We start from the raw sequence: 27,366 nt of genomic DNA, 5'->3' as shown, positions 1-27,366 counted from the left end.
GGGAGACATGGTGTTGCCCATCGCATCTGTTACAGTACTCCCAACTCCTCCTTCACATCTGTTGGGTGAAGTGACCTTGATGCTACAGTTGTTTTGAGATAGAGTCTGTCTTGTCTGTTCTGTTCAAACTTCCTCTTGGTCTTTGGTCATCAAATATACCTGAACTGTACCTTTCCAGTCTGTCCTTTAATTTACCGGCTTTAATAATGTTTCTGACATAGACCTGTGTTATAAGAGGGCTGTCCTTAGTGGGAGGGCTTCTCTGATAGCTCAGAGAAGAATCCACCTGCAATGGAACAGACCCTGGTTCAATTCCTGGGTGGGGAAGATCCCCTGGAGAAGGGATAGGCTACCCACCCCAGTATTCTTGGGCTTCCTTTGTGGCTCAGCTGGTAAAGAATCTGCCTGCAATGCAGAGACCTGGGATCGATTCCTGGGTTGGGAAGACCGCTTGGCTGGCTTTGGTATGAGAGTGTTTATACAAATATGTGTTAGTTATTTTCTAGTGGACCCAGCCGGCTTGGTGCTGAGTAACCAGGAGGGCGTATTCCGCAGCAACTGCATGGACTGTCTGGACAGAACCAACGTGATCCAGAGTCTGCTGGCTCGCCGTTCACTTCAGGCCCAGCTTCAGGTGCTGCACATGCTTTTTTTCTTCTATTAAGTAAAGAATTTTTCAAAACCAATAATAAAACACATTCATATGCCCCCGCCCTAACCCAGCTCTTTGTGGCTTTGTGTCTTGGCATCCATGGGTGTAGTTTGTGCATGACCATGGTCAGTGTGTGTATACAGTTTTAAAGTTTGCTATTTTGCTTTAGCATTATAGTTTTTTAAGAGTTGTATTGTTGTGCTGTAATTCAGTATGCCATTTAGGTTCCTACATTTTTGGCTTATAAATAAGATTGTAGAGAATACACCTGTGTGTAATATTATTAGCTTGAATTATTTCCTTTGCGTTAACTCCTACTGGGTTAAAGAGAATTTATGCTTTCCAAGGGGCTTCCCAGGTGGCTCTGTTTGCCAGTGCAGGAGACATGAGAGATGTGGGTTTGATCCCTGGGTTTGGAAGATCCCCTGGAGGAGGGCATGGCAACCCTCTCCAGTATTCTTGCCTGGAGAAGCCCATGGACAGAGGAGCCTGGTGGACTGCAGTTCATAGGGTTGCAAAGAGTTTGACATGCCTGAAGCGACTTTGCACGCATGCATACTTTCCAAGAGGGTTACACCAGTTTACCCCTAATACTAGCCAGCAATAATAAAAGAATCTTGCTAGCATTAAGTATTTTTATTTGGAAAGGTTTTCTTTTCTGACAGTACAGAGTAGTACCTCTAGGTTGTTTTTGTTTGCATCCCTTTTATTGTTGGCAAGGGATGCTAACACCCGGGTAAATACTTCGTGACACAGCTTAGCTGCACCAGTGTGACTGTGTTGTTGAGGAAGAATAGGTATAAATAGTTTCTTTTGTTTATATATGGAGGTAAAAATACATACAGCCTAGATTTCCAGACCTCGGTGGTGGTGGTTGTAGGGAGCAAACAAAATGCATCCCAAATGATTTCCTGCCTGAATTATTTGTAAGCATTCATCTTTGTTTATGGCAATTCTGTGGGACTCTGGGAAGAATTGTGGAGTAAAACACCTCCCAAATCCTCAGTGGTCTTGCCGAAGGCGTGGCCACCGCCTTTGAGTACTCCAGCTTGTGTGATGCTGTGTCCTTGTCAGTCTGACGGCTTTACTTCAGAGGATAGTTTTCAGTAGAAATCATATTGGGACTGGTTGTTTCCAAGGCTGGTTAACAGAAATCTGTTGGACTAGGTTCTGTAATCTGCATTTAACTAATTTACATGCTAAAACAGTCCTATAAAAGCTCAGCAACGTGCAGAGAGCCTTCGGGCAGGAGCCTGTCCAGCCTCAGGGCCTGCTGACGGGGGGCCTCCAGCTGTGCCTGTCCCCTCCCAGAGAGGGCCGGTCACTGGGGGCGTGAGGGAAGGGTCATCGGAGGCGAGCAGTGAAGATAAGTGGTTCTCAGAGGGTTGCGGGTCCAAAACAAGACCGAGGCGGGAGTCCCTAATCTGTGGTCAGTGAACTCCAGAGGGGAGTCCATAGAGAGGCTCGGGCTGCCCGGAGTCCCGTGAGATGATAGGCAAAGGGCTGTGCTTCGGTGCAGTTTGTGGTGAGGGAGGAAGGTAGCGTTCATCCAGTTCTCAAAGGGCCCTGGGTTAGGGGTAAGTGTGGAGTCAGCAGTCTGGGGTGGTGAGTTGTGAAGCGGGTAGAGGGTCCAGGTGATGGGAGGTTGGGGGGGCGGCAGGGAAGGAGGGAGCGCTGACTGCATACTCCCCGCCTCTCCCTCTGCTCCATCTCTGGGTTTACACAGTCCTGCCGCTGGGGCTCAGGGGAGAGAGGGGCTGTGGCAGATGGGAGCCCGGAGAGAGGGTTTGCAGCCGGGCCGAGCAGGAGAGGGCGGTGGTCCCCAGCTACAAGGAGAGCGCCTCCCGCCCGAAGCCAGCAGCCACGTGAGACTCTGGAGACTCTGCTTTTTGTTCCTAAATCACGTGTGCTGAAATCTGTAACATGTAAACATGGGTCTGATTCTTATTCCAGAGACTAGGAGTTCTGCATGTGGGACAAAAGCTTGAAGAACAAGATGAATTTGAGAAGATTTACAAAAATGGTAGGTCATTTCTTGAACAGAGGCAAGGTTATTCAAATTTTGAAATATTTTGGATTTAGAGCATTGATTGTCAATGATTATTAACTGATTTTTCCTTTTTCTCCCCCACAGCCTGGGCTGACAATGCCAATGCTTGTGCCAAGCAGTATGCCGGCACTGGTGCCTTGAAGACTGACTTTACCAGGTGAGCCGTGCGCCGACGCCGCATTCCGGCCCAGGGGTGCGCTGTCCCGGCGCATGGTAGACCGCTCGGGCGGCTTTCCCACAAGAGCTCCCACTGGTGCCTGGGCCTCGTCCCAGGCCAGGAAGCTGGGACTCGGGGGAGATGAGGCCCAGGCACCGGTGGCCTCTTAGCGTCCCTGGGTGATTCTGTGCCCAGTGGGGTTGGGCACCTCAGCTCCTCTCAACCGCCTACTGAGCACCTGACTCACCCCAGGCCCATTCAGCAGGCCTGGGGAGGACCCTGAGACTGTGTGCCCACATGATGCTGGGGCTGGTTTCAAGGACCATACTGGGTAGTGAGAGGTTGGGATGTGTTGAATTTGTTACAAATGTGGTTGGGTCTTTTTCTGCTGTATGGATTCTCTGGGAGCAAGATGAGATTTCTACTCTGTTTACTTTATACCACTTAACCTGGGCTATGCGTTTCTCTTCTTTTTTGTCTTTACGAATGGAACTGAGCACGTTTCCTCTTTGTGTCTCCTGTGGTAATGCTCTAGAAAGAGGATGCACAGTTCTTGGACTCAGTACTGGTTTCTTTTGTGAGGTGTCTCCTTTATATATTCAGGAATTTTAAAGAAGAAATCTTTATAATTTATTTATCTCCATACCACATACTTACTGGCTGTAAACAGTGTGAGAATTTAATATGCAAATCTGTAACTCAAAACTTAACCTCTTATTTAACCAGAACTGGAAAGAGAACTCAGTTGGGACTTATAATGGATGGCTGGAACTCATTAATACGGTATTACAAGAACAACTTTTCTGATGGCTTTAGACAAGTAAGTTTGTTTTCTGATGCTAATTTGTGGTTATTTGGTGGCTGTCTTTGTACTGTTCCCCATACCTAATTTGGGAGTTACTATTTTGCTTTTTTTCTCTTATAGGATTCCATAGACTTATTCCTTGGGAACTATTCAGTGGATGAATTAGAATCTCATAGTCCTTTAAGTGTTCCAAGAGATCTGAAATTCCTGGCTGTAAGAAACCTTTATGTTTTTTAAGTTGTTAACAGCATTGTGCCTGAAGGTACAAATGGTCCAGCTCCCCTTGACATAAAACATTATGTTGTTCTAAATGGAATATGAACACTTAAGTTGCCGCAAGGAGCAGATGAGGGAGAAGAGTGAGGTCACTGTGGAATGTCGCCCTCTCTCACACCTGACTGTCCTTTGCGGATCCTTTGTTTGATTTCGTTCCTTTTTGCAGCATTGTCCTGGCTTCTGCAGTACAGTGGCGTGAATCAGCCGTAATTACACACACAGCCCCTCTCTGTGGAGCCCCCTCCCTCCCCGCATCCGGCCCCTCGGGGTCATCAGAGGGCCAGGCCCTGTGCCACACGGCAGCTCATCACCAGCTCTGCATTTTACACATGACTATGTGCTGCTTTCTCCACTCGTCCCGCTGTCCCTCCCCAGCTGCATCCACGTGTCCATCCTCTCCATCTTTATTTCCCGCCCTTCAGATAGGATCATCAGTACGATTTTTCTAGATTCCACATATGTGGGTTAATACACAGTGTTTGTTTTTCTCTTTCTGATTTCACTCTGTAAAACAGGCTCTGAGTTCATCCACCTCACTAGAACTGACCCAGATTTGTTCTTTTTTTATGGCCGAGTAATACTCCATTGTATATATGTACCACATTAAAAAAAATCTATAAACAATAAATGCTTGAGAGGATGTGGAGGAAAGGGAACCCTCCTTCACTGTTGGTAGGAATGTTAACTGCATAGCCACTATGGAGAAAAGTATGGTGTCCTTACAAAAACTAGGAATACATCTACCATGTGACCCAGCAACCCCACTGTTGGGCATATACCCTGAGAAAACCACAGTTCTAAAAGACACGCGCCCCAGTGTTCATCACAGCACTGTGTATGATGGCCAAGACGTGAAAGCACCTAGATGTCCGTTGCAGATGCTGTTTAAGTGAGAACACAGACATGGAGCAGGAGTGAGGGCCTCTCCTTTCGGGGAGACACTGCTTCCCCCGAGCTTCAGGATCTGCTGGAGGCAAACCTGTGACATGGAAGTCATTGTATGTTTTCGTCACGTCTCTCGTTCTTGACTCGGTCACCAGACTTTGCAGGAGCCTCTCTGGGGTTTCATGCCCTCGGGCAGGGTGTCCTGGAGTGGGGGGCCTAGAGTCTGAGTACACATCTGGGTGACCTCCCTCCACTTTATTCAGATCTTTTAACCTGTTTGAAGATTTGGGCAGTTATGATCAAAACTCTAATGATGTTTTGCTGAAAGAAAGGTATTTTGTATATCAGATACAGAAGTGTTCTGTTGTCTTTCAGGGAAAGCAGACAGCTGATTTTACAACCTTTGATTAGCATCTTACGTGGTGGTTTCTGTTTCCTTTTCCAGTTGCCTATTATCATGGTTGTTGCCTTTTCCATGTGCATTATCTGTTTGCTGATGGCTGGTAAGTCTGCACTCATTTCACATTCATCTTTTAGATTGTTGAACTTTTTTGTACAGCATCTTAAGTTTGCGCCTGCTCAGTACATGGTGTGTCCCGTTAAACCGAGTGAGTAAGGGAGCAGGTGACGCGAGTCCTTAGATGTGACAGGAGGGAAAACAAATACTCAGTAGCTTGATGGCGTGTTTTTTTCCACTTAAACTTTTTAAATTTTTTTTTTCTCGTTACGAAAGTAATACATAGTAATTACAGAAAATACAGTTAGAAAAGAAAATGTTATCACCTTGCCTTTCAGAGATAAGCTAATCATTCTTTAACGTTTTGATGTTTTAGTCTTTGTAGTTGTGTATGATTTTTTTTTCAAAAGGCAGATCCTATAAACTTTTTTGTACTGTCTTTTTCACTGAGCAGTATAAATATTTATCCATGTCTTTTACTTTGAATGACTGCAAAGTATTCCCTTGATGGATGTATAGTTTATGTGACCAACCACCTATTGTTGGGCGAGTCAGTGTTATTATAGATTAATACATAGTAAATTTAAATAGAAACATTGCCTAGGAACCTGAGCTAACAAACGGGTCTTACTGGTGTTCTTTTTCCTCTCAGTATTTTCCTGTGTCACTAAGTTAATGGGGTTAAGTTACTTAGCTGCTTATTTAGTAACATTCCGTGCTCTGAGAATGAGTCTGTGATGCCCATGTTTTGCCTGGAGGTGCAGCCTCAGGCACTTGAAGGGGCGCCTCTGCGCGCAGCCTCCGTCCTCCCACCGAGGGTCCCTTTGTTCTCCCTGCACAGACCTCAGCTCCCCCTTTCTGGGTTCCGCAGTACGGTGTGTCCCTCCCTCGAGAGCACTGCCCTCTCCTGACAGCGTGAGCACTGCGGGGTCTCATGCTCAGAGGCGCCCTGCTCCGTGGCGTCCGGCACCCAGTGGGTAGTCATGCTTTGCATACTTGCTCATCTTTCTGAGTGCATCAGCAGCTTTTTGAAGGCAGAGACCTGTCTTACTATTTTACCTCCTGCGCCTAGGATTCAGGGCGCGCGTACCAAATTGCCTCAGCCATGTCCGACTCTTTGTGACTCCATGGGCTGTAGTCCACCTGACTCCTCTGTCCGTGGGATTTCCCAGGCAAGAATACTGGATACAGGAAGCCCTCAGCAAACGTTTCCTGAGTTAAGGCCTGCTGTTCACCCCCCACACTGATTCTGCCAGCTTCCCCAGGGGCGGCTCGGAGCCTGCTCGTCTGTAATCCCCGCATGTTCAGCAGTGAAGGTGGTCACGACACAGGAAGGAGCTGCCCTCCTGTTACTCTAGGGCAGAGGTTAGCACATGTTTTATGAAAAGAGCCAGACAATAAGTATTTTAGATTCTGCAAGCTACATATGGTCTCTCTTGCACACTGTTTTTGCAGCTGTTTGAATATGTAAAAGCTCTCACAGTCCAAAAACAGGCCGGGGGCTCTCAAGTGCCGCATCGCTGTGCTGTCATGGGGGCCTGTGTCACGTTCGGGGCAGGAAGGAAAAGGAGGGGCCAGCAGACTGTGCTGCTCACGGTTCAGCCCACACCCTCGATCCACTGACTTCTTTCTTTAACACACTGCCCAATGGATGCCTTTTCTGGGAGCCACGCCGCTGTTGAGTTAGCTTTGTTATCTTGGTCTTTTTATATACACACATTTCCCTGTAGAATGTCTGCAAAGGCAGGGACATCAGGACCATGACTCAGCCGGAACCAGTGGACCACCCCTTTGGGGAGTGACAAGGGTGGACTTGTGAGGAGCCGCCTTTCTCTTTATCCAGAAAGAGCTTTAAAACCCAGAGCTGTCAGAATTAGCAACTGTATAAATATGCATGTTGTACAAGTGAAGATGGACTGGACGCTGTGGATGGTAATCCCTGATGTCAGTTAGTTGTAACATAATGATGTTTGTGGTGTTTATATATGACAGTGCTTGATTTCTAGCCCCTACTTTGGTTTTTAGTGAAAGTCACTCAGTTGTGTCCGACTCTTTGCAACCCCATGGACTATACAGTGCATGGAATTCTCCAGCCCAGAATACTGAAGTGGGTAGCCTTTCCTGTCTCCAGAGGATCTTCCCGACCCTGGAATCGAACCTAGGTCTCCCACATTGCAGGCAGATTCTTTACCAGCTGAGCCACAAGGGAAGCCCAGGAATACTGGAGTGGGTTGCCATTCTCCGGGGGATCCTCCTGACCCAGGGATCGAACCCGGCTCTCCTGCATTGCAGGCGGATTCTTTCATGTCTGAGTCACCAGGGAAGTATAGGCAAGTGGTTCTCAAATGTGGTCTCTCGACCGGCAGCATCAGCATAATCTGGGAACTTGTGAGAAATGCAGCTTCTGGGGCCCTGCTCCAGGCCTGCCAAAGCACACGGGCTGGGGATGAGCCCAGCAGCTGACACTGTTTCCAGCCCTGAAGAAGATTCTCGAGCCAGCCAGAGCAGAGAACCACTGGTTCAAACCTTAACTGAGAGGTTCTTATGTTTTTCCTTTGGATGTGTTTGTAAACTTTAATGCTGTCAAGATGTGCTAAACAGCTGAAAGCTAGAACTAGTGTCAATAAAATGACTTGTTATTTATCAGTTCTTTGTTTTTTAAAATCAACAGGTGACACGTGGACAGAAACCCTGGCCTATGTGCTCTTCTGGGGAGTCGCAAGCATTGGAACATTTTTTATTATTCTTTACAATGGCAAAGACTTTGTTGATGCTCCCAGATTGGTCCAAAAAGAAAAGATAGACTGAATTTGTGTCTGTGGAAAGCGGCTTGGCCTGGAAGATTCCATCATGCAGAACTGGAGTCTTTACTGACCCGCTTTCCACGGCAGCCGAGATCTTTGTAATCGTTTATCCAGGAGCACATCTTGTGCTTGGTGTGGGGGTGATGACTTAGAGTTGATCTGGTGTTACTGCCTTGATGATCTCTCCACTATATTGGGATAGTTATATTTATAATTTGAAGCTAGTCTGTAATTAAAATGTAACCTGAATTCAACTCACAGGATGGAAGGAACCTATACATCATCAGTTTAATCAGCCATTGAAGAATGAGTAATATATTTAAAAAATCCAGCTTCTTCCCTCATTTGAAACAGTGAAATTATTTTTCTAGCTCAGTTTATTGTCACTGTAGAAGCAGTTGCTATTAGCAGGCTTACTTTTCCATATACCTTTGAACTTTTCTTAACAGTTTAACAGTAAGCTAACTCTAGTCTGTTCATAACGTGTAAATCTCCTACATAGAGATAGTTGGACAAAATTGTCCATGACTACACAGTAGGAAAGAGGAGACCAGGGTCTGGTGTTCCTCTTGAGTTCTAGTTGGGCTGCCTTATGAGTTCAGTCAGCTTGAACTGTGCAGTTTAAGTGTGATGAAAAAAGTTCAGATATACTCTATCTTTTTTAAAAGGTGTAAATGAAATCAGCGAATGTAAAGTCTATTCCTCATGCTAGAGGTCCAAAGCCGCCTCGGTCTTCGGGATCGCCCCAGTGTGGGAAACACCCTCGCTTGGTCAGCGCCTCCCTCCTGGCCCTCGTTCTTTCCTCGGGTCTTTCTTCGAGACACGCGGGTCCCTGAGCGCGTCTCATGCCGAATTCCATGTTGCACTTGGAGGCAGCAGCTGCTTTTCCACGCACAGTAGTGTTGACACTTTTCACTCTGTAATTATTTTTGTTAGCTCTCAGTGTGTCTGAAATTTAGTGCTTCCAGGTAATTATTGTTCTCCAAATCAAGGACCAACTTACAGCTTTAATTTATGTGCAGAAATAAACCTGAAGAATATGCTTTAGAAGCTGTGCATAGCTCTAATTAATAAGTCGGAAACTGTATATTGAAATTGTAATTATGAGGTTTACAAACTAGAAAGTATCTAAGCTAGTGTAATTGCCACTATTTTACAATAGTTCGATTAAATACTGCTGCAATATTTGTGTTGTGCTTGAAAATATGTACAGGTGTTTTTTTTCAATGGTAATACCTTTTGTTGTCCTTAAATATCTCTAAAAAGCGCCTTGATTTTAACATCACCTTTTTTCCAACATTATCATTGATAAACATTAATAAGAGTTGTTGCTTTTAGAAACTAAAGGAAATAATAGCTGGAAAACCCTCTGTAGCTTAAAGTCAGTCGTTAACACTCACAATAGGGTAAGTAATTAGAACTGCCTACTCTTAACTTGTAAATAAGCATCATTTGTTCCAAAGAGGAAATTTCAAAACTCGGTTCATGTCTACTATGACGTACTGGGCATTTCACGTTAAGAACTTATTTCAACAACCATGACAAAGACCAAATCTGAACTGCTGATGTGGCTGTTTTGCAGTGAATGGGCTAATGTTGGTGTGTTAGACCTTGAGGTGTCAATATTTCAGAAACCTACAGTGATTTTGTTCCTAAATTCATGTACTGTCTCATCTGTAAGTGAAAATAAAATGACATATTCTTTTCTAACTAATGTTGGTGTCATTCCCGTGCCTTGTCTTCAAAGGGATATTCTTTTTTATTTCAGAATTTTAAGAATCATGCAAAGCAATGCATGGTCATCATTATCTTTAAAATACTATGTTCTTTGCCACATAGGCCTCTCCGTTTTGGCAGTTTGGTTCATCAAAGCCAGTAAGTCAAGATTCTTCTTTAACCTCGTCTCCGAAGTGTCCTCTCATCTCTCACGTGAGCCATATTCTCTGCACTATAAACAAGTCACTGGGTCGGCGCACTCGGGGAGGGGACCACGCATGGTGCGGATACAGGGCGGGGGGCTCTCTGCAAGTCTGGTCGTAGCCTGGAAGGAGGGAGCGATCCAAAGTCGTGATTCAGAGCTGGTGAGAATCAGGTGTTTGCTGTGCAGTGCCTTTGGGTCTTCTGCCCATTTCTGTTAGATTGCCTGTCCTTAAAGATTTGTTGGAATCCTTGTCTGTAGAGGAATTCTCTGTGGGTTATGTGTGCTGTGTTTCTTCCAGTCTGTGACTTCTCTCTTCATTTTCTTATGACTTTTGGTGGAAGAAGTGTGTGACTTCAGTGGTGTTGAATTTACCAAAAATTCCCTCCCACCGCTTGTGCCTGAGTAAGGCCACATGGCTCAACTCCAAGGGGTTCCTTGTGAGATAATTTTGTCTTTTCACCTTTTAGGTCTTTTTGCCTCCCCGTAAAGTAAGGAAGGGGCCTGTGTCCATCCAGGTAGATCAGATTATGCTGAGGTAACAAATGAGCCACAGATCTCAAGGGCAAAAAAAAAAACACGAAGGCTTATTTCTCACTGCTTCTGTGCATCCTTGAAGGGTCTGCTGCGGCTCTGCGACGTGCCGTCTGCTTTCTGGGGCCCGGTGACGGGACAGCTTCACACGGGAACATGACCAGTTGTCCTGGCAGGAAGGAAAGGGAGACATTTCCACCTGAAGGTGACAGCCCCTTCTGCTCACGTTTCATTGGTCAGAGCAGGTCGCGTGGCCAAACCTGAAGTGTGGGATGGAGGAGCACAGCCCGGGAGGGACGCTGTGCTGTGATCCGACACGCGGTCCAGTTTTCTTGTCCCGCGTGGTTCCCGGGAGAGGTAGCGCACTGCCTCTGTAGGACTGCAGGCTCCCTCCACTGCCGGGGCGTCGGGCTTCTGCACTGCCAAGAACGCATCCTCACTCCGACGCCTCTTGCCGGGTGGTCTGACTGCCCTGAGCTCGGGGCCCCGGCTCCTCAGTCTGGGGGCCAGAGGATTCTCCGGAGGGTGTTTTGTAGTAACCTGAGTCCTGCTCATAGCTTTTTTTTTCTTTTTTCTTTTGACAATAGGAATCTGAGATGAGAGCCATTTGCAGACATCAGATTAAAGTCACAGCTGTCTCAGCTCTTGGGCTTTTCAGAGGTTTGAAAAGTGACTCCTAGAGAGGGATGTGTGTGTAACACAGCAGCACCAGAATTTTTTGTCAGGGATTTTTTTTTTATTTACAGAGCATCCTGTGAAACTGAATTTGGATAAGGCGCGCATGAGAGCAAGCACTTGGCCTTGGAGTTGAAGAACGTGGGCTCTGGTTTGTATTTGGACCTCACTTGAGGGTTGAACTTGGTCTCTTCAGTCTTTGATTCTCATCCACACGGCAGTTCCCTACGATCGCCATGCACACACACACCTGCCGAGAAGCCCAGGTAAGTCTACAGGCGGAAGGTCTTCCTCGAGGTCCAGCTCCCGTCCTCCGTGTTGGGCATCATGCAGAGGCGCCGTGAATGGGGTTTCACTGCGGGGAGCAGAACAGTCAATGAGTTGTTGTGACATGTGTAACTGTCACCACGAATGCCCTGGTCCTGGCTGAGCTGGTTAGATGGCCTGTTTGTTCTTAGCACTTCCTTTCACTGATTATTCTGAGCATGACTTTGTCTTTCCTTTTTGTTTTAGCCCAAGGCCCAGGTGTTTGTCTTTCTTCATTCACCGTTTTCAGTGATGCATATACCTCTTGTGTATTTAGTTTTCTAGCTGTACAGAGCTACTGTGCCATCCATTAAAATATCGTCCTAAATTGATCTGTTACAGTTGGGTTTAAGCGTAGACTCTGAGGTGAGAAGCAGAAAGTACAGGTTGTCAGTCGTGTCTAGGAGACCTGGAGATGTCCTTCTGTCTGAGCCTTTGGGAGCACACCTCCTCCTGGGTTCTTTACTCCGCACTCTCGCCCGCTCATGTCTCCTCCCAGCTTTATCCCTGTCCTGGCTTCCTGTTGCTGGAAGGCAGTCTCAGTGTTGTGAGTCAGGAGTTGTAGCCGGGTGTGAGCTCAGCTGGGTGACTCCTGTGATCCAGGGGGCACTGACGGGGGTCTCTCAGCTGACAGAGGGGCTGGTCTCCCTGGCCTAGGTTGGTCTGGCGTGACACGAGGCAGGCCGGAAGGTGGGTGCCCCTGGTTCTGTGAGCTCAGCGCCTCCGCGTGACCCTGCCGTCTTGGGGCGGCCCGAGTGAGGGGTCCGGTAATCCAGGTGGAGGCCTCTGTGGTCGAGCCTCTGACGTCAGGTTTCCTGGTCGGAGCATTCAGAAGCCCATTCAGAGGCCCAGGGAGGCACACAGACCCCCTCTGTGAGAAGGACGGAAAGGAAGCCATGGCTGTGTCTGCAACACTGGGGTTTTTGCAGCTTTCCACCCTAGACCCTCTTCTCCACGGACACACTTGCCCCGGTGATGCTGTTTAGACCCCTGGTTTTGAATAGCATTTTTATACTGTGATTCCCAAAAATATACCTCTAGGTTGGATCTTTCCCAAAGCTTAGATTCTAATGTTCAACTGCCTACCCCATATTCCCTCCTGATTCACAGTCGCCTCAAACTAAATGCAGTCTAGCAGAGGTTTTTTTTTTTTCTTTTTTCCTTTTTCCAGGACTCTTGATTTATATACTCTGTAGACTGGTTGGTTCCATGCCCACCTTTCTCCATCTCAGAAAATGCCACCAACATCCACCCAGTAAGTGTAACATTATATCCCTCTCCTTCTTTCAACTATGCATCCTGTCCATAAGCAAGTCTTGGCAACTCTTCCCTCCAAAATACACCTCAGATCCACCAGTTCCTCACGTCAGCGTCCACACCAGCCACCGTCTCGCCCATGGACTCACTCACGCCATGTATAGCCCCTGTGGTCCCTTCTTCACAGCCATGAGGGATCTTGTAATGTCAGCTGGTTGACACAGGGTCCCATGTTAAGACCCTCGCGTGAGATTTTGCTGCTCTTTTAAGAAAATGAAACCTCACTGTCATGGCTGCCAGGACTCATCTGACCTCTGTAGGGGACCAAAAGGTCCCCTTCTGCTCCCTAAGCCCCCCCACCTTCTCTCTCCTCCCCAGTCTGGCCGCAGGCCTCCTTTCTGCTGCTTCTCCCTGCGGGCCTTTGCACTGCTATTGCCTCTGCCTAGATGGACCTTCCAGCAATTCCAGTAACTACAGTTCATTCTTCAAAATTCAGGCCTGCTGCTCCTCCTCAGCCACTTGACATTAGCATTGTTCCTCTCACACCGTCACTGGGCTTGTTTATTTCCTCCTTAGAAAAGATTGCAGTCTGTAACCATATCATTTATTATCTATCACTGTTTCTGTTCCCTTCTAGAATCTAAGAGCTATCAAGTCCAGGGACCAGAAGTGTCCCTAGAACCTCCCCAGGGCTGGTTTTAACAGACTCCATGAAGGTGGATCCTGTGCAGGTGGGCAGTAGCCAAAGGACCCGAGATTCCCCTGAAGAGACCGGTCAGAAAGCTTTGGTTGAGAATTTCATAATTGTAGATGTACTTTTTGCCTTAAAAGGAATTTTAAAACTGGTCACTCTTTTTCTTTCTTTCCCTGAATGTTCAGTAGAAAATGTTGGGTGAGTTCTTTTCCCCAGCTTTTCTGTCTATAAAGTGCAATAGCCATAATTTTTTATGTACAATAACTTATTAAAAAAAATCTAACACAGTAGGTAACACAGCCTTTCCACCCCAGGACAGTTCTGAGGTCACACCCAGGCCTACTGAGTGGGTTCTCGTGGCCTCCGCCAACAAGGGATCCTGAGGTGGGCAGACTACCCAGGACCTCTCTCTCAGAAGGGTTGGAAAGATTCTGCAGCAATTCAGAAGAGCTCACATGCTGCTTAAATCCAGCAAATTGGAATTTTTCCCCTGATTTTTCTTTGGGATGCTGGCCTTCCTGTTACCATGTGACTCTGTTCTCAGGTGATGGCCTTCACACACTACTGCACTGGTGTGGTCAGTGCATGTGAGGAAGCAAACATAAAAAGAGAGCAGACAGATTTTCTGTTCCTTTATTTTCCTTTTTTTCCAAAATTAGGTAGTATGTTTACATAATGAGGGGAAAAATTTGTGTTTAGAGATTTCAAAACTACATCCCATAAATGACCAAAAAGATCGAGAGAGATACTTGTTTAGGGTTTTATTATGACAGTGGCTAAAAACACAAATATTTCCCTACCTGATTTTTTAGCACTAGGAGTTGGCGTGCTCTTAGTGTGAGTAGAAAGCTCTCTGGAGTTCCTGTCTGGTCCTGATGTCATGGTACTGCTAAGGGTGTGGGGATGGAATGTGCCTTTCTTTCTCCAGCTTCTTGAAGAAGGGTGGGCGGATGACAAGATGACTACTTTGGTGCAGTCCCTAGAAAACAGCCAGGAAAGGCTTTTTTGAAACAGGACTTAGTGGTTCAAGAGGATGACTGTGAAATGTTCTGCTCTTCATGCAGTTCTTAGAATCCAGGATAAAACTGAACTGAAACTGAAGACACTTTCATCTGGAGCACATTAGTCTATAATAATGGTTCTTCATGTGTTTGACTTTTGTGAACAGAAATTATTTTGGAGAAGTGACTTTTCCATACAAGTGCTCAAAAGTGCCCTCAGGACTTTTAAAGGTCACTTTTGATGTAAATGTGCCTGAACGTTTGACCCGTCCCCATCTCCCTTAGGAGGGCACCGGTTCTCAGGCTGGCAGGGTCCAGGGGGTGGCCTGCGCACCGGGGTGTTAAGTGCACCCGGGGGGCTGGCAGGGACACCGTGGTGGAGGGCCACCGAGGTCCAACTGCTGGGAGTGCGGTGCTGCTTGAGGACAGAATTTGTGTCTGCACTCCTAAGGGCCCTGGCGTTCGGGGCTGAGACGCCTAGGCGAGGAACATCCCCAAGAGGGGCGGCCTCTGTCCTAAGGGGTTGTGACTGAGGGCTGAGGTGGGGACCGAGCTGTAAGGCTGTAGGAAGAGACTGTTATTTACTGTCGAGTGTGCCCACTCTTCAGGCCTTGATAGCTGAGGGGTCTGGACACTGAAGAACCTCTGATGAGAAATCACAGGACTGACTAGATGTGGCACATAAATGCGTACATTTTAAAGCCAAGTGCTTTTTTTTTTCCTATTACAGGATGTAGGATACAGTTCTGTGCCCTTCAGTAGGACCATGCTGTTTGTCCATCCTGTATATAGAAGGCCCAAACTCCCAGGCCATCCTTCAGCCACCATCCCTCCGCCTTGGCGACCTCAAGTCTGTTCTCTGTGAGTCCGTTTGCATTGTGTTTTAGCTTCCACTTACGAGTGATATCATGATATTTGTCTTTCTCTTTCTGACTTAGAGTATGATAATGTCTAGGTCCATCCCTGTTGCCCTAAATGGCATTATTTTGTTCTTTATGGCTCAGTGATCTTCCATTGCATATATGTATCACATCTTTCTCCATTCATCTGCTGATGGACATTTAGGTTCTTACCATGTCTTGGCTATTGTGAATAGTGCCGCCAAGAACATAAGGGTGCATGTATCTTTTTGAATCCTAGTTTTGTCTGGACATATGCCCAGGAGTGGGATTGCTAGATGATACGGCAACTCTAGTTTTGTGAGGAACCTCCATATTGTCTTCCAGAGCAGTTGTACCAGTCTACATTCCCACCAAGAGTGTAGGAGGGTTCCCTTTTTTCTACACTCTCTCCAGCATTTGTTATTTGTAGACTTTTCAGTGATGGTCACTCTCACCAGTGTGATGTTTTAATTTGTAGTTTTTGATTTGCATTTCTCTAATAATTACTGATGTTGAGCATCTTTTCTTGTGCATATTGGCCATCTGTACATTGTCTTCGGAGAAATGTCTGTTTAGGTCTTTTGCCCATTTTTGGATTAGGTTGCTTTATTATTGTTGAGTTGTATGAGCTATCTGTAAATTTTGGAAATTAAGCCCTTGTTAGGTTGTCTTTTTGTTTTATGGTTTCCTTTTGCTGTGTAACAGCTTATATGTTTGATTAGGTCCTATTTGTTTGTTTTTGCTTTTATCTCTATTGCCTTGGGAAACTAACGTAAGAAAATATTGGTATGGTTTTTCTCAAGAGAATGTTTTGCCTATGTTCTCTTCTGCAAGTCTTATATTTAATTAAGTCTTTAAGTCATTTGGGGTTTATTTTTGTATATGGGGTGAGGGTCTGTCCTAACTTCATTGATTTACATGTGACTCTCCAGGTTAGTCCACACCATCAAGCGGTCTTAAGTTGTAAGAGAGAAGCCATCTCTAGCTGATGTCCCAGGTGAATGTTTAAGTGTCTTTAAAGATGTCTGTACAATCTACCCAAAGAACCTTCCTGTGCTTCACTGAGATCATGGGATTCAGGAATGTTAGAACAGGAAGGGACCCTCTCAAGTCAGGATGACCTTGACCTACTTACTGTTGCAGGTAAAAAGATAGCAGATGTTTGCACAGTGGACTAATGCCATGTCCTAAATACGGTTTCTTCACTTAAAAAAGGCTCTGTTTGAGACTAGTCTTTCTATATGTTTTAGAAAAACTTAAGTAAGGGTAAGTAATTTAACATTGACTATAAGCTGTGATCATGGTCTTTCCTATAGAGAGCTGGTCATTATGTCCAGATATTACCTTAGGCCTATGGGAACGTTGGCTTCACTTTCATCCTTGCAGTGGCTCTGGCAGCTCATGAAGGCTCTGAGACACTGGGGTTTGGGGTTGTTCGTGGAGAGGATTGGCCTTGGCCCCACTGAGAGGCCACAGGTGAAGGAATCATGACCTCCTGTGTGAGCCCTGGGCAAAGCATCTCTTTCGTTATGGCCAGCCCATCCTCTCAGGGAAAGAGAACACAGTTGATGGCAGGTTCACCGTGACTGAAAATAGAACTTATTTTGCACTGATGACATTCAGATTTGTCATCTTAGGCACTGAAAACTCCTTTTACCAACTTCTCTACAAACGAATGCCCTCTAACGTTTTGAGATTTCTTCAGGGAAAAAAAAACCTGCTAAAATTTTATTTCATAAAAATTAAAGTCAGATTTCAGTTCACAGTGCGCCCTGCTTGTTGGACTTTGCTGCCATCAAGCAGCCACCTTCCAGACTCGCCGTGGGAATCCTGCCTCTCTGGTGGCGGGGAGGCGACGGGGACACAGGGCCGCCTGCTGGGCGGGACGGGGCTCCTCCTCAGGGAGTCACCTCCTCACCTTCCTGATCGGCGAGAAGACAGCGGACCGAGTGCGTCCGGAGTCAGGATTTCCGGTAGCAGCTGATGCGCCCCCCTTTGGGTGAGCGGCTGGTGTCAGTCCCGGGGTGCCTGGCTCAGGCCACGGGGGCTGTGTCTCCCCGCCTGAGGCAGCGTGTGATGAGCGTGCCCAGGGCCCCAAGTGGGATGCACATGGTGGAGGAGGCCACGAGCAGCCCGATGACGGCCAGGGCGTGGGGCGGGTAGTCCTTGGTCACCAGCTGACCCTGAGGAGAGAACCCGAGTGTCAGGAGACGCCCCCGCTCCGCGGGGCAGACGCAGCCCCTGTGCCCTGAACACAAGCAGCGTGCTTGCTGTTGGGAAGGCCCATGGGAATAAAAAAGGCTGGTGCTCAAGGCAGCAACAGCGGCAGCGAAAGGTAGGGGCTCCCCCTGCCCAGGGCTGTCCCGCAGGGTTACCCCCACCGGCCCCGGAGTGTGGCCAGTGATGCGAGAGGGCTGGACTTTGAATTTTATTTAATGACTTCAAACCACCGCCATGTGCATTGTTAGCTACTAAGTCCAGTAACACAGCTCTCCTCTCAAGAGAAGGGTTGATGGACTTAAGTTGGCAGAATTTGTGATGTTTCCTTAAATGCGAAATGGATGACAAACCAGTTGAGGCCCCAAAGCCAACAAATGCTGCCTTCTCGCCAAGGAAGCCTGCTGTCAACCAAAGTACATACGATGTGTAAACCAAAACGCCACGCCGAGTGTGGCTCTGGGAAGCAGCCCACGGACCTCTGTTGCTCTTTGTGTTTTACGTGATGCTCAGATACAGAAAAGGCTTTGACACACACACTAAAAACGCTCCAGAAAGTAGTCAGAGAACCTTCCCCAACATAATAAAGGCTATAAACAACAAACCCATAGCAAACATTCTTGGTGAAAACCTGAAAGAATTTCCGCTAAGATCAAGAACAGGACCATTCTTAATCAACACAGTTACCCCCACTACCTGTTTTGGGGGCTTTATGTGAAGTGTGGTTTTGTAGGCCTGCTTTGTATTTGTAGGTGAAGATACTAGTGTTCTCTTTTCCATGTAAACTGAATAAATTGCCCTCTCAAATTACTATTTCTATGACTTTATAACAGCCTCTTTCTCTCATAATCAGAGCAAAAGGGTATATTGTATATGTTCAGTCTGTTCTGAAATCGTTGAGAACACCCCCTTAATGATTTTGTTCCCTCTCTTTTTATTTACTCAGGAATTAGAAATTTTAAAAATGTCTGAGACTGGTAATAAAGAAGCTTGCAGAGTTTTAGCCAAACAGCTTGTACATCTAAGGAAACAGAAAGCAAGCACTTCGGCTCTGAGTTCACAAATCACTCCCATGTCCACACAAAAGGGATGAATTCCCAGATGACCATAGCAGGAACAGCATCTACTATAAGAGTAAGTGGGAACCTTTATATCCATCACTTTATGACTTTTTCTGGGATGCTCACTTTTAACTTTCTGTATTGGCGAATAGCTGGTTAACAATGTTGCGATAGTTTCAGATGGACAGCAGAGGAACTCAGCCCTACAAAGCATGTGTGTCCATTCTCGCCAGACTCCCTCCCATCCAGGCTGCCACAGAACACGGAGCAGAGTTCCCTGTGCTATGCAGTAGTGGGTTTATTCAGTATCATTTTGGAAGTCCTAGCCACAGTGATCAGAGAGGAAAAAGAAAAGGAATACAAACTGGAAAAGAAGGTAAAATATCACTTTCTGTGTATAGTATGTCATCTGCAAATCCTAAAGAGGCCACCAGAAAACTACGGGTGCTAATCAGTGAATTTGTTTAAAGTTGCAGGATACAAAATTAATGCACAGAAATCTCTTGCATTCCTATACACTAACAAAAGATTGGAAAGAGAAACTAAGAATTCCATTTACCATCACAACAAAAAGAATAAAATACCTAGGAATAAATCTACCTAAGGAGGCAAAAGACTTGAACTCAGAAAACTATAAAACACTGATGAAAGAAATCAAAGATGACACAAAGAGTAAAGAGGTCTACCGTGTTCTTGGACGGAAAGACTCTATACTGTGAAAATGACTATACTACCCAAAGCAAGCCACAGATTCAGTGCAACCCCCATCAAACTACCAAGGACATTTTCACAGCGTTAGAACAAAACATTCCACACTCTATATGGAAACACAAAAGACTCGGGTTTCACAAATTATTAGAGAAATGAGGTCTCCAATGAGGTATCAGCGGGAGAGGGGGATGGAATGAATTGGGAGATTGGAATTGACATATGTAAAATGGTGTATAGATAGATAACTAGTGAGAACCTGCTCTGTAGCACAGGGAACTCTGCTCAGAGCTCTGTGGTGACCTAAATGAGAAGAAAGTGCAAAAAAAATGGATGTAAGTCTGACTGATTCACTCTGTCACGCAGCAGGAGTGAACGCAACATAGTCAAGCAACCATACTCCAATAAAAGCTGAAGAAAGCAAGGAGCTGGATGATGGTTCCCCACTGTGACAAGCCACTGCCCCCATTCTGGAGAGGCACTTGGTTTCAGAAAGTGAGACCCCCGAGATGGCAGATACCTGGGCGGCGTCCCAGGCCTGGTACCGCAGGGTCCCTGTGATGATGTAGTCGCTCAGGTAGAAGATGAAGAGGCTGATGATAAGCAGCGGGCTCACGCCGCCCCACATGGCCTTCCAGTACCAGTTCAGGGCGCGTCCGGTCATGGCCTTGAGTTCGCTTTCAAATCTGATTGGAGAGAAAGTCTGGGTTACCCTGCTCTTGGAGGCAGGCGGTCCAGGCCCCGGAGCCCTCGGTGCCTAGGAAGCTTCTGTGCTGGGCACCACGGGGCCCTCTTCCTGGGGGAGGCTCAAGGGCACAGGCCGCCACCAGCAGGGCAAAGCAGCTGCCCACAGGTGAGTGCCATCAGGACACACCCCTGGGGCCGGCCTCCAGGTGGAGGCGGCTGCTGCAGACCGGAGGGCAGCGCCCAGCGCCGGCGGGCACAGAGGGCCTGGGGAGGCGCCCGGGGGCCGCGAGGGCAGCCCTGCCGCCTGTCAGCAGCTGTACTGCCTGCAGCCCACCACTGTGATCTCCGTCCTGTCTGCGAGCGCGCGCTTTGTCTCTTACAACTTGACTCTTTTACCTGAGTTTATAAATAGCACGATAGCATCTGTCTTACAGTAGACTGGAGAGACTTCTCCAGGATTCTGGAAACTACACTGGAGAAAGTGCTGGGAGTCGTGGCCTTCGTGGGTGCATTTCCCGTGTCGTTGTCAGGCAGCGCCTCCTACCTGCTCAGCCCGTACAGGTAGCACATGGCGACCGTCTCCACCAGGACGATGAGCAGCAGGGACAGCGTGGCAGCATAGTCGTTGAAGATGTCGAACCAGTAGCTGCCGGCCTCCATGGTGAACACCATGCCGATGGCGCAGTTGGTGAGGCACACCAGACCTGGGACCACAAGACCCCTGCTCGCCCGCCTGCGACCGCACCTGTTCACCCAGCTTCCCGTGGGGCCAGGGCGGTAGGAGGTGTGTCAGCAGGACTTCCTGACGCTCATTCACGGAGGGGTCTAGCAGAGGACACCCAACTCGGTGTAAAAGGTAAAACTGGGGGCATTGCCGTCTGAGTGATCTCGCCCGGGCTGTGGGTCTGCTTATGTTGTTTATCCCAACAACTCGAGCTTGTGCGAGGTGAATTGGGGGGAGGAGAGTTGAGCTGCAGGACCCCCAGTGGAGGACTGACATCTGACCGGAAGAGAGAGGGGTAGGGAGGGAGAGAGGAAACAAATGCTGACCCAGATCCCACGGCGCCTTTGGCATTTGTCCCCCGTCGGCTCCTGAAGGCTGGAATCAGGTAGCAGGAGCCGAGTCCCCTTTTACAGGGTGGGGGGAGCCACGGCTCAGCGATGTCGGGTAACTTTCCCAACATCACACAGCACGACAAGAAGCAGTGATGGAATTCGGACACCCCCCCAAAAAAAGTATGAGACCCTAACGCTCCCCCCTTCGCTGTCCACTGCCACCCGCCATGAGCCCCACCGCTGTCCTGAGGGGAGAGCAGGCTGTGAGCCGTCGGGGAGCTGCAGGCACACAGGGCTGGCTCCTGAGAGGAGAGACGCTGGCGGGCGCTGACGGGAGCAGGGTCGGATTGGGGGTCCCAGGGTCCTCCAGACACTGTGGGTTGGAGCGGAGCAGGTGGGTGGTGGAGTGAAGTGGAGAGGCATGCTTGTCCACCAAGAGCAGAATAGGCAGATATGTTGTGGGTGGGCTATCAGTAGATTTTTTCACAGACAGAAGAGAGACAGATGATTGCCACTTGCCACCAGAGTGTATGGATGTGAGAGCTGGACTACAAGGAAAGCTGAGCACCGAAGAATTGATGCTTCTGAACTGTGGTGTTGGAGAAGACTCTTGAGAGTCCCTTGGACTGCAAGGAGATCCAACCAGTCCATCCTAAAGGAGATCAGTCCTAGGTGTTCATTGGAAGGACTGATGTTGAAGCTGAAACTCCAATACTTTGGCCACCTGATGTGAAGAGCTGACTCATTGGAAACGACCCTGATGCTGGGAAAGATTGAGGGCAGGAGGAGAAGGGGACGACAGAGGATCAGATGGTTGGATGGCATCACCGACTCAATGGAGATGAGTTTGAGAAAACTCCAGGAGTTGGTGATGGACAGGGAAGCCAGGCGTGCTGCAGTCCAGTGGGGTCACAAAGAGTCGACTGAACTGAACTGACTGAACTGAACTGAACCAGAGTGGATTTCACAGACTGAGTTTGAATGACGGCCACAGACAGACAGGGTAAGTACAGTGCAGCTTAACTGATGTGCAGTTTGCGAGCAGGAACAACCTCAGATGGTAGCGCTCAGAGCAGAGGTGGCGGCGGGGGCGGGGGCGTGCTGACTGGACGGCAGCGGGAGGGGGCTCCTGGGTGAGAGGGAGGCTCTGTACCCTGACTCGGTGGTGGTTCACTGAGAGTGTGTCTAAGAAATGTACAAGTTGTCACGGTTATTCTTAGGTCAGCACAGACAAAAAAGCAGGCTCTCCCAATGCCTGGAGAGCTTGGAGGGCCATGTTGGGGAGTCTGGCCTTTGCTGAAGGTTGGGGTGACCACCTGACTTCCCCATGATGTGGAGGACCAGATGTGGGGTGAATTACATACCCAGAGTGCCTGAGAGCGCCATGGCAGGACTCCCAAGAGGATGCGGCAGTGACTCTGGGAGTAGGTGAGTCCTGAGGACAGAGCCTCTGCTCGGCTCCCCACGCCTCACCGCCTTGGTGCCTGGCCCACTCACCGGAGATGGCCTCCTTGGGCAGGTAGCTGGAGATGACCTTGCTGTCCATCAGAGGGGTGAGGATGGCGGCCGTGTTGCCCAGCATGCTCCCAATGCCCAGCAGCAGCAGCATGAAGAAGTACAGCACGGACCACAGCTGGGACACCTCCATGTTCTTAATGGCCTCCGTGTAGACGATGAAAGCCAGGCCGGTGCCTTGAACAGCCTGTGTGAGGCAGGAACACACAGTTACACACCCAGGAAGTTAGGACTCCCTCAACACAGCCGCTGCTAAGGTCCTTGGGCACCTTTAAATCAGCGAGGAGATCCCACATTCTGAGGCTGACCTGGGCCAGAGAGAAATGTCACTTGGCAAGACCTCATACCTGACTCTTAACTACTTCAAACACTGAGTGCACTTTTTCTGCCCGAACTTACATCATTCTCTACTAATAAAGTATTAACAGCTTGGAATAATTGTTGCTTCCTAATCAGGACTGAGGAGGTGACCTGGGAGTTGAGATGGTGAAGGCACAGCTAAGAAGACACAAAAGCATACAGAAGCAGGTGAAGAAAAATCAATGCAGGCGTTATGTGAAGATGAATCTAGTTCCTATCTAACTAATCCAGTTCCCAACTCAAACATGACACTAGTAAACTACGATACTTCAAGAGATTAAGAACGCATCCTTTTTGAAATCAGGCTTAACTGATTAAGCCTAGGGTATATCCTGGCACCTAAGGTGCCTGGGATTCCTCGATGGAAAGTCATGAGTCCCCGTGAGGAAGGCAGAAGTGACAGCTTTCCAAGAAGGCCACTGTGGACCTGTAGTTCCTAGTATCCCCTAGATGGGAACCCAGTCTCTATTTAAATGAGCCTTCCTGCAGGTACACCAGACCTCCCACAGCTAAAGGATGGTGTATCCTGGGCAGAGCAAGTTACAAAGTCACCCAGTCTTCATGGCTCCTGGAGCAGAGCCTCCTCCTTAGAATTCGTGAACTACGTAACACTGGTGCAGGGCTTGGAATTGGTCTAGAACTTCATGGGGAGAGGAAAATGAGGCCCACCTTGGGTGTCTATTCGGGCACTCTCGAAGTATCGGACATCCCAGGGACAAGGCTTTCTCCCAGACTCCAGCTGCCCTGGGAGCAGAGTGGGGGTGAAGAAGTGCTGCCTCCTTGTGGGCGTTTCCTTGAACAGCATCCTGGTACGCTATCCTGGGTACCTAACGTGCACAAGGCTTGAGGGGCTGTGAGGGATGAAAACGTCAGCTAGGGCCAACTGGGGACAAGCCTGCGCCAAAGCGTGAAGAAGGGTGAACGTGTGTTTTTCTTTTTAAAGCCCCTGGAAAGATGCCCAGTATCTCCAGTGCTTAGAGAAAGGCAGGTGAAATCTATAACGAAGTATTCCTGGCACCTGTCATCAAAGAGACGACACAGATGGGGAGGGTGTGGAGAAAAGTGACTCAAGGAGGGTACCTGTGGAAAGCGGAGTGGCTCACAGCCAGAATGCAGAGAAGTGACGAGGTCCTTAGGAAAGGAAAGGTGCTGCTCCCTAAAGCTCCGGCCGTCCCAGCCCTGCTTGCGTGTGGGGAGAGGAAACCATCGTTCGAAAACACACACGTACACACTCCATTGGCCTTTGCCCAACCACCTGCAACAGGCAAGGCACGGAAACTGAAAATGCCCGGCGACAGAAGAAAGGGTAAAGACGACGGGCCTCATATAAACAACGGACAGCAGGAAAGCGAATGACAGCACAGACCTGACACCAGTGTGGAGGGACCCGGACAGGATCTTACTACCTAAAGTAGGTCAGACAAAGAGCCCAAGCACATACGGTACCACTTTCAGGTGGACACTGAAAGAACGGAACTAACACACCGAGGAAATGGACACAGCCAGCTTCAGGGAAGAAACTCTATTTCTAACACGGCTAATGTGGAGGGTGGAGAGGGGAATTAGGAGGTGGGATTCACTGGTATCCAGTGAGATGTGTGTATATATGTTATGTATATATCTGTATCTTAAATAGACAGTAAACGATGGCCTACTGTAGTGCAGGGATAACTACTCACTCAGAAATGACTGTTGCCCCAAATCCAAAGATAATACGGTCCTTGTATATGTGATACTGAGTCCAGTTATTAATGATCTCAACACGGCACTATTAGTTAATCATACTCTAGAAATACCTCCTCTTTTCCATTCAGGAATACACAATTCGAGATGGGGTCATATCCTGGAACCCGAAGTGACTATGACTCCTCAAAAAGAAGTCACGATTCCCCTAAGTGGGGAGAAAGTTGACAGCTTTCCATGGAGGCCATGGCAGACCTTAAGTGCCTGGTGAGCCCTGGATGGGACCTAACCAGATGAGCCTTCCTGCAGGTACACCAAACTTCCTATGGCTAAAAAATGGTGTATCCCAGGGCAGAGTGAGTTAAAAAGTCACCCAGTCTTCTGAAGCAGAGGTACTTTGGCCTCTTTCTTAGAGTTCTGCATGCCACTGGTGCAGGCCTTGGAATCGGTCTAGAACTTCCAAGGGGCAAGGAGAAATGAGACCCACCTTGGGTGTCTTTTCTGGCACTCTTGACCTGATTGACATCCCAGGAGCAAGGCTTTCTCCCAGACTCCGGTTGCCTGGGAGACCAGAGTGGGGATGAAGCAGTGCGGCCGCCTGTATGAACGGCAGCCTCCAGCGCTATGCTTCTGGTTCCTTTACATACACAAGGCTCCAGGGGCTGAGTGGCCACAGCTCCCAAGAAATCTACTGCAGGAGGTGAGCCCATGAAAAGTCAATTGGGACAAACTGGCGATAAGCCAGCATCAAAGGGTGAAGTAGAGTGAACTTGCGTGTTTTGTTTTTTTTTCTTTTTTAGGTCCCTGAAAAGATGCCCAGTATCTCCAGTGCTTAAGAGAGAGGCAGGTGAAATCTCAAATGAAGTATCTTCTGGCACCTGTCCTCAAAGAGACGACACAGAATATCTGATGGGGAGGGTGTGGAGAAAAGTGACTCCGAGGAAGGTATTTGTGGAAAGCTGAGTGGCTCACAGCCAGTATGCAGAGAAGTGAGGAGGTCCTTAGGAAAAGAAAGGTGCTGCTCCCTAAAGTTCCGGCAGTCCCACTCCTGCTTGCGTGTGGGGAGAGAAAACCATTGTTTGAAACACATGTACGCGCTCGTTTGGCCTTTGCCCATCTACCTGCAACAGGCAAGGCACAAACTATGAAAATGCCTGGCGACAGAAGAAAGGGTAAAGAAGATGGGCCTCATATAAACAACGGACTGCTACTCAGAAAAAAGCCAAGCACACATGGTGTCACATATACATGGACACCCAGATAGCACTGAACTCACACACCAAAAAAATGTCAAACTGTTTTCAAAGGGGCAAGATGGGGAGGGTGGAGAGGGAAACTATGAGCTCGGAGTTCACAGCTACACACTGATATGCATGTATTTGTATATATATTTAAGATAGATGATTTAGGAAACCCTGCAGTGGAACACAGACAACTCTTCACTCTGCAAATAACTGCGTCCCAAAGAATCCAAGCAACCGTCATTCCATGTACATCTGAACCTGAGTCCAGTTCCCATTCAACTCATACACGATTCTGTATATTAATCATAATCCAGGAGAAAATAAAACTTGACTTCACTTTAGAGATGCCTCCTCTTTTCCGTTCAGGCCTGGCTGGGCTGGGCTGGGGTCATATCTTGGAGCCGAGGTAGCTTGGATCCCAAGTTTGACAGTGGTTGTTTCTAGGATCAACCACCTTAAAACCTACGTTGAAAGTGAAAGTGAAGTCACTCAGTCGTGTCCGACTCTTTGCAACCCTGTGGACTGTAAAACCTATGTTTCTGGGTGCTTAATAAGCAAAAGGCTTGAAGGGTGTGAAAGACCACAGCTCTCATGAAGTTCTGTAGGAGGTCACGGAAGAAAAATTCATAGAAGAGTCTGCTTGCCACATGCCAATTTCAAAAGGAGAAAGTTCACTCAACCTGTGTTTTCTTTTTAAAGCAGCTGAGAAGATGCTCAGCATCTCCACTGCTTAGAGAAATGCAAATGAAATCTACAACAAGGTATCTCTGACACAAATCATCAAAAGTCCTACAAACAATACATGATGGAGAGGGCCTGGAGAAAAGGTACCCTGAGCAAGGTATTTGTGGAAAGGTAAATTGCTCAGAGCCAGTATAGAGAGAAGTAGAGAAGCTATTTAAGAAAGGAGAACTACAGCTCTGTACATTTGGCCATGTGCTCCTACTTTTATGTCCAAAGAGATCAGCAGTGAAAATCACACACTCCCTCCCTTGGCCGTTTCCCGTCTACGTGCAATGGGCAAGGCATGCAAACTATTGTCCAGTGACAGTAGAATGGACAACGTATGTATACATCTTATACAAAAAAGACACCGTGTGTACAACAGACTATACTCAGAAAACCAAACTGCAACACACCATTGACAACAGTATGCATGGACCCGGAGAAGACCTCACTAACTTAAGCAGGTCAGACAGAGGAAGACCAAGCTGATGATACTACTTCTAGGTGGAAACTAGAACTGAACTAATTGACAGGGAAATGTAAACACTCACCCTCAGACCAAAAAATTCACAGTTTCTGGTGGAGCTTGATGGCGAGGTTGGAGAGAAAAATCATGAGGTTAGCCTGAACTGGTACACGCTAATATACATACAAATGTAAATAGACAATTAATGAGGCCCTACTGCATAGCACAGACAGCTCTACTCACGCTACAAACACTCACAAAAGAATCAAAAATCAGTCCTTGTTTATGTGA

At 47.7% G+C, this 27,366-nt stretch overlaps 2 protein-coding genes across 2 annotated transcripts in view; one reads left to right on the top strand and one right to left on the bottom strand.

The window, feature by feature from the left end:
* The window catches only part of SACM1L (SAC1 like phosphatidylinositide phosphatase), a 68,204-nt gene extending 58,404 nt beyond the window's left edge, over positions 1-9,800 (top strand). Inside the window, exons 13-19 of the mRNA XM_065933878.1 lie at positions 496-634; positions 2,606-2,675; positions 2,787-2,859; positions 3,586-3,679; positions 3,785-3,877; positions 5,271-5,328; positions 7,954-9,800. Of these exons, the coding sequence (XP_065789950.1) occupies positions 496-634; positions 2,606-2,675; positions 2,787-2,859; positions 3,586-3,679; positions 3,785-3,877; positions 5,271-5,328; positions 7,954-8,090 (664 nt within the window). The 3' untranslated portion in view covers positions 8,091-9,800. The remainder of the gene's footprint in view (positions 1-495; positions 635-2,605; positions 2,676-2,786; positions 2,860-3,585; positions 3,680-3,784; positions 3,878-5,270; positions 5,329-7,953) is intronic.
* Positions 9,801-14,013: 4,213 nt separating this feature from the next.
* The window catches only part of SLC6A20 (solute carrier family 6 member 20), a 50,169-nt gene continuing 36,816 nt past the window's right edge, over positions 14,014-27,366 (bottom strand). The window contains exons 8-11 of the mRNA XM_065933877.1: positions 22,579-22,783; positions 20,570-20,729; positions 19,859-20,024; positions 14,014-17,535 (exon numbers count right to left, since the gene is read on the bottom strand). Of these exons, the coding sequence (XP_065789949.1) occupies positions 17,386-17,535; positions 19,859-20,024; positions 20,570-20,729; positions 22,579-22,783 (681 nt within the window). The 3' untranslated portion in view covers positions 14,014-17,385. The remainder of the gene's footprint in view (positions 17,536-19,858; positions 20,025-20,569; positions 20,730-22,578; positions 22,784-27,366) is intronic.

The sequence above is a fragment of the Muntiacus reevesi genome, chromosome 4 (assembly GCF_963930625.1).
Source record: "Muntiacus reevesi chromosome 4, mMunRee1.1, whole genome shotgun sequence".
Taxonomy (NCBI): domain Eukaryota; kingdom Metazoa; phylum Chordata; class Mammalia; order Artiodactyla; family Cervidae; genus Muntiacus; species Muntiacus reevesi.
This window is presented reverse-complemented; position numbering and strand designations above follow the sequence as displayed.